Source organism: Rhincodon typus, unplaced genomic scaffold (assembly GCF_021869965.1).
Source record: "Rhincodon typus isolate 14 unplaced genomic scaffold, sRhiTyp1.1 hic_rhity00002206, whole genome shotgun sequence".
Classification (NCBI taxonomy): domain Eukaryota; kingdom Metazoa; phylum Chordata; class Chondrichthyes; order Orectolobiformes; family Rhincodontidae; genus Rhincodon; species Rhincodon typus.
The window spans coordinates 1-7,298 of record NW_025967844.1 but is presented as its reverse complement, the minus strand read 5'-3'; the positions used below and the strand labels follow the sequence as shown (position 1 = coordinate 7,298).

The following is a 7,298-nucleotide window of genomic DNA, read 5'->3' as shown; positions in this document are numbered from 1 at the left end:
ATCTGAGCTTTTTATGTCATGGAACCTGACCTCGCATCAACCTTGCCTTATTCCCATGCAGGGCCATTTCCGTGGTTCCGGCACTAAACTTTGCCCCCTGAAGTAAACACAGTCTCTCTTCCTCAGAGAAAACATGTGAAAGGTATTGGTGTTCTTGCTGCACCCTCCAGGTACAGATTCTTCTCCCCATCAACAACTTTGTTAGAGCTATACTTGTTGTTGCATGAGGGGTGGTTCTACAGTTGAACAAGAACTGGCACAGTTTGGTATCAGGTGATGAGGTAGGCTTTCAACCTGCCTTCAACATCTGGACCACACTTTCCACCAGACCATTGGATGATGGATGGTGTGGAGCTGTTCTTTTGTGCTGAATGCCATCTAATTTTTGGAAATGCTCAAACTCCCTGCTGGTAAATAATGTCCCATTGTCCGTGACCAATTCTTCTGCGACTCCATGTATCCCGTCACCAAGTTACCCTTTACTTACATGTGCACAGTACAGTGGCTGTTTCCAGCCAGCTCAGAGTCAGTCCCTGAAGTGAGGAGATTCTGAATCCACTGTTTATACTGGTCGCCCACGGTTTCCTGATTGGCCAAGGTTAACAACCTCAAATCAAGGATCTCAGTCAATAAGACCTATCTGGTTCCAATCACTAAAAACGTCTGTTTATTTTCTCTTGGTTTCTGCATCTATGCACTGATTACCTTACGTTAACTGTTTCTCTAGCCACAGATGCTGCTGGACCTGCTGAATTTCTCTAACACTTTCTGTATTCATTGCAGATTTCCAGCATCTGTCGTATTTTCCTTTTATTTGAGTAGCTAGTCCAAAGACCTAGTACGGGTTTGATGGGCTGAATAGCATCTTGCTATGCTGTATTATTTTACCAACTTGCTGGTGTACTGCTTATAGGCCAAGGGTCACCAGTTTGCATGAACCAGTAGCTCTTATTATTCACAAAAGGTACCAATTGAATCTCTGTAGAACTCATGAAAACTCTTAAAACAAAGTCTTTTTCAAACATTGTAACTTTTTTTTAGCAATTTCCACAGAACTTTTAAACAACCAATTTTCCTTACTGTATTTCCAGGTAGTCACAGGTGCGGCAGGTGACAGATTATGTCTGGGCATGCTGATTTTTTTTTTTTTTGTTTCCTTGGCAGGGATGCAGTTGTTATTTTGATTGGTTGGGGTTTGGGTTTGAGGGGAGAGTGGGGAAGCTCCTTTGGTGTTAGACTTCCACGCAGTCCTCTGCATCCACTTGACCCTTTCTCATTTTCCTGGATTGGGTCATTTATTGAGTATATCAGGCTCCCAGCAGGATTCTCACCATCAAGAGGGAGTGTGCCTATGCTTTGAGAAAACTTTGATGGTATCTACTGTTACAACACTAGAAAATAAAATAATGAATCTGAAATAGGAAGAATAAGAAATAGGAAGACCCCAAAAATTAGAATTAAGACTCTCTGTAGGTTGGTGCTAACTGAGCCGTTAATGGCTAGGTTTCAGAAGGAGAGGTGGCACTACAGGTCCTCTCCCTCTACTAGGAGAATGTGATGCTTATACCATAATCTCAGAGGGCAGAGCAGTGTTCAAGGAGCAAAGCTCGATTTTAAAAAAAAGTCCACCTTCTGTGCTATAGTTTTCTCTAAATGGGGCATGGGCAGAAGTGAACTTTGACAGTGATTTTGGCCTTGGTTTCCTTGCATATGTTGGGAAGGGAAGGAATAGTTAATAGTAGTTCCCACATTAAAGGAAATCCTGGTTGGTTCAGTCATTTGGTAAGGGTGTCACTGCCTGAACTTTTGAATTATGAGCGCAATTTTGGAAAAGAATTCTTTCTAAATTGCAATTCCAATGTTACTTTCAGTGATATACATTGGATTATGTGACTGAAGAGCAAGTTGCATGATACTCTTTCTAGTCAGAAACAACGTGCATCAGAGAAGTTAAGGATAAATAAAGACTATCGTTAGAAGCTACAGGCCCAATAAAAGTTGACAGTTAACAAGACAAGATGCAAATTGCTTTACTGAAATCAACTGACTGAAAGGAATAACAATGAAAGCTAGAAGTGTTTTTGTTTTCAAAAAGGAAATACAAAAGCCTATTTTCATAACAATTATACATGTAATTAGATGAAACTACTACAGCACATTTACAGAGTTTCTGCCCCAAAATGTTTATTTGCTTTTATAAAGACAGATATTAAGCTGTTGTTAGCTATTACGTAATGTCATTAAGAGAATGTAATAAAATTCTTTGGAATATGTGGTGGTTTTAATTAAATATGAACATTGAGGCATGTAATCTGTAAGCTATTTGGTTTGTTGACCATTCATTGGATAAATGACATATTCCATGATATTATTTTACTGACTTTTACCTTCATGTGATGTTGCAGTTTTTCAGTCGTATCTTTTGCTTTCTCACAGAAGAGACAAACAACACAAACTGGATGATCTTGCCAATCTGACCAATCACTGTAAAAATAATGTAAAAATAAATCACCAGAAAAATTCATATGTTAAATATAACAGGCGGTTCCTATTCTTAAAAACTCCTCTTAAATACTACACAAATAGCCAAATGCTTCACAACTGAAGTTGACACTTTCAGGTCCTGCACAAGTTAGAATACAATATAAAAGAATATAGCCTTCTTATAACTGACACTAGCGAAACAAGCATAAGACTTGGTGGCAATATCATATTGGCACTTGCTTGACTATGTTGTTGTTTGGGCAAGGAATGTACATTATGTTCATAGCGACTGCATAAACTCAAAATCCACAATGAGCACCTATGAAGATAATGGACAAAAGTACAAATTGGTGGAAAAGCTCAGCAGGTCTGGTAATAGCTGAGGAAAGAAATCAGAGTCAACGTTTCAGATCGAGTGACCCTTCCTCACAACTTAATGGAACGGAAATCCTGTTGGAGAGAGCAGCAGAACTTCCTCAAGGTAGGCATGCCTAGAACAGAAGTGGCAGGGAGATAAATACTAAATAAAAACGAAAGAACTGCAGATGCTGTAAATCGGAGACAAAAATAGAAATTGCTTCAAAAGCTCTGCAGGTCTGGCAGTCTGAATAGAATTCTGAGGAAGGGTCATTTGACCTGAAAAGTATACTGTGAATTTACTCCACAGATGCTGCCAGGCCTGCTGAGCTTTTCCAGCAATTTCTATTTTTGTTCTGATTTACACTGTCCGCACTCCAGCAATCATGGTGACTGGCCCACTGAAAATGACCAAGAGCTACATAGGAGCTAATCAAAACTTTCACTAACTGGAAACAGCACCGCAATGAAAAAAGTACTGTTGGTTCCATTAGTGGGAATCAAACAGTCTGTCTCAGTGAAAACTGGGGTTAAATAAGCGGTGACATGCACCAACTCGCTTTTCCACATTCCTCATTGCAATACTGTATCTCACCTCCAGCAAATTACCCATGCAAATGATTTACAAATTGAGTAGGTACAAATTATGAAAGGTGGAGTTTGATATTACTCGTTTTATGTTTGCCATTGGCAGCATGCTACTGCAATGAAAATTTCTTCTTGCAGAAATACAAAATGGCTCTCCAAGGTGTAAACATGAAGAATAAAAGAAATCTACGAAAGAAATCCAACTTATCACTGTGTCAGTAATATTGAGCATATATGGCAGTTAATAAACACAATAAATTTTATTGTCAGGGGTTGTCAACATTCCATCAGTTTTCCAAGTGCAAGAACTTGGGTGTATTCTGTCCCATGACATAGTATGCTGTAACGGAGGGTAGAAAACAAGCTTACATCAATAATTATTTTTTCCTCCATTAATTGATGCAAGAGAGGCATGAGTTCAGAGCTACAAACTAATCTCTATTTCACATTTCTTTCTGCTCAATTTTAGATCTGAACGTCAATTATTCATTTTGAGGCTGACTGAATTTAAAAAAAATCTTAATAACATGGAAAATAAATGGATTGAGTAAGACTGCAAATGGAAATTATAAAATGCTATATCTTCTGTCTTGTGGTGTCTGATGAATTTGAATAACAAAACTGCTAGTTCTTCATTTTTGTGATGTATGACTTAACTTAAATCATGAGACTGCATCAGTGCATTGTAATTTCCACCAGGTTTCTTTGATTCATTTCCCAAAATAAAGACAACTTTCTTACAGAAAGCACAAAATGATAACGGTAGAAGTTTGAAGTCTTTCAACCACTTACTCATCTTGCTCTTCTGTCATTTCTCTGTCATCTTCAGCCTGAACTTCCTCCCAGTTCTTCCCGAGTTCCTGAAAGTCAAATTTAACATTAGTTTTCACAGCTGTGAGGAAAAACTAAAAGTATTCTTGTCCATTTGGTTAAATGCAATACGTAGTTAGTTGCTTGATTTTTAAGTCACAAAGCTACACTGCATTATAAGTTACTCAATGAGTTACCCAACATTTCAACTTCCAATTGAAACCTTATGCTATATATCCTTCCTTCAGATCAATTTATATAATAAATGGAAATGTACTCTATAGCACAGGAAATTATTTTGATATGAAATGTCAGCTCAGGTTTACTTTACCTACAGATGCAAGTATCTAAGTTTTCCTTTGAAGCCTCAAAAAATCCCATCAAAAACAGGGTGAAGTGTATAAATAGTGCGGAGTTGGAGGAGCACAACAAGCCAGGCAGCATCAGAGGAGCAGGAAAGCTGACATTTCGGGTCCCTTCTTCAGCTGAGGCTGACTCCTAATGTATGTATAGCATGTCTTGGCAGAAAATGAGATTCAACCTATAAATAAAAACCAAAAGAACTTTGGATGCTGTAAATCAGGAACAAAAAAAGAAGTTGCTGAAAAAGCTCAGCAAGTCTGGCAGCATCTGTGAAGAAACAGAGTTAAAGTTTTGGGTCTGGTGACCCTTCCTGAGAACTGATGGTAGCTGGGAGAACATCGGTTTATATGCAGAAAATAGGGAGGGGGCTGGGGTAGGGAGTAAATGATAGGATAGAGCCTGAGGAAAGGTCACTGGACCCGAGACATTAACTCCGATGTTTTCTTCACATATGCTGCCAGATCTGCTGAGCTTTTCCAGCAACTTCTGTTTTTGTTCAACCTATAAGTATATGCAATACATAATTTTGGGGGTCAAAAGTGGGGTCGGTCACAGGTGCCGGGTCAACTTTTGTTGTGACTTGTCGTGTACCAAATTGAGGAGTTTCTTTCTTCTAAAAATCATAAATGAATTAACAAAAAACAAATTAACTTCTGAGCTTTACAAGCTTAAATCGACATTTTGATGAGAATGGAATTCATCAGTAGTGTTGAGTGATGACAAAAAAAATTAAAAAAAAAAAAAAAAAACTTATCACCTGCACATTAATGGAAACAAAAAAAAGGCTGTTGAAATGATTGGACAAATTACACCTGAAAGATTGTCAATTTGCAAACTACATTGGAAGTAGAACAGGACAGTTTGCTGTAAGGGAAGGATAATCAGTCTGACGTGAAGAATGCTATTTCTTCAGAGGTCTTCATGTTGTAATAATAGTAATTTATAGCTTTTCTTTGTAAGGGGCCAATGATTCTTATATTGCAATATTTCAAAATAGCTCCAAGTGCATAAAAATGCTAAAGCAATAATCAGTGAACTTCTGGCTCCAGGAGGAGTTAATGTGAAGTAATCACTGTTTAAATGAGAGAAAATGCTCAAAGACTTCCATGGCTTGCTTATTTCTAGGGTTTCAGCAAGGTTTCAATATTATGCTACAAGGACAACAGTTAGTTTTACTCAAAGAAAAAAAAATTGGGTAAACCATTATCTTTCTGAATTAGAGTTTAAAATAAAACTGGTACTGAATGACACAATTAAAACCTGACTTCTAATTCATGGTTTAACTTTGCAATACAGCAATTATGTGTGGTGAGAGAAATTTTTGATAACAAGGAATTATAGTGAACTTGTTAGTCCAATGAAAACAAATGTGTTAGCTGAGTAGTAATCAACTGGATCCAAGAAGGTACACTAATGCTAGGTAATGAAGAATTTTCAGATCATAGGAGTAAGGGAAAAATATATCAAATTGCATCAATGAATTAGATTCATGTAATTCTATCAACTTGAATACTGCTGTCAGAATGGCTAATGTTTGAATTCCCAACTATTAGGTATGGTTGTGAACACTGGACTTATAAGTGTATATGCAAATTTATTAAGTAGATGGAAACAAACTTCTGAAATGTTTGATCGCTATTGATTTTGAACATTTAATCATAACTAAAAAGCATTTCTAAAACAAAAGACAGTTGAAGTGACAGTCTGCAAACCATTAATTATGAACATCTGACGAAGCAGCTCTCAATACTACTGCAGACTTATCAAACAAATTTAATCAGTTTTAAATGTTTCATGACAACACTTTTATAACCAACATCCTCAGAGTAATATTGAATCAAATTGTTTCCTTAACTTTGGTCACCCGTCAAAGGAAAGTTTCAAAATTCTTTTAGTGATACACGCTTGAATTATTCCGTTATTTCAATAAAGATGTTAAAATAAACAAGATAATGTCAGGAATGAAGTGGATAGCAGAATTTCGTTGAATTCATTAAATTCTGTGCACTAATCTCTCCAACAACAATTTTGATCTTTATATTGTTTTAATTTATTAGACTCTAAAACTGCACACAAATCTTACCAGATAATTGATGGTGTAAAATTTGTCATATTCATGATTTTTGGAATTGATTCTGCGATGCTGCTTTTTCCTCATATGATCTTTGAGAGTAGTCTTGTCACGGAATGTTTTCTCACAGTATAAACACTGTAAACTGCAGAAACAGACATTTGCTAATAACACAATTTTGAAGTACAAAACCCTACTTAAATCTTCAATGATCGCATAAATGTAATAAACCACAAAATCATTTGAAAGATCTAAAACCTTGAAATCTTATCATTGGTAATTATTTGTGTTTGCATAACTGAATTGAGGGCAAGATAAAAATAACCACAGATAAAGCAGACATCACTCTTTAATGTTTCATTTATCTGGATTCAATACCACATTCAAGTGTGATTTGAATATTCCTACAGGACCGTCAGACAATAATTCAGCAGACTAGTTAATTTCATCACCAAAGAATCAGAGACTCAATGAACAGAATACATTCCAACAAAAAAAAAGCACATTTTGTACAAGCTTTTAGTTTTGCACTCCTCAGAATAATTCTCAAGAAATACCAAGGGAAAGGGAAAACAATGATGCTGAATAAGAATGCTGATTGGTTGGCATATGGATTCGAATTTGT

General features: G+C 36.6%; 1 protein-coding gene across 1 annotated transcript in view; it reads right to left on the bottom strand.

Moving 5' to 3' along the window:
- The window catches only part of LOC109911312 (zinc finger protein 277), a gene marked incomplete at its 5' end in the record, with an annotated part of 17,367 nt that extends 10,549 nt beyond the window's left edge, over positions 1–6,818 (bottom strand). Inside the window, 3 exons of the mRNA XM_048593011.1 lie at positions 2,388–2,484; positions 4,222–4,289; positions 6,686–6,818. Of these exons, the coding sequence (XP_048448968.1) occupies positions 2,388–2,484; positions 4,222–4,289; positions 6,686–6,818 (298 nt within the window). The remainder of the gene's footprint in view (positions 1–2,387; positions 2,485–4,221; positions 4,290–6,685) is intronic.
- Positions 6,819–7,298: the final 480 nt, after the last annotated feature.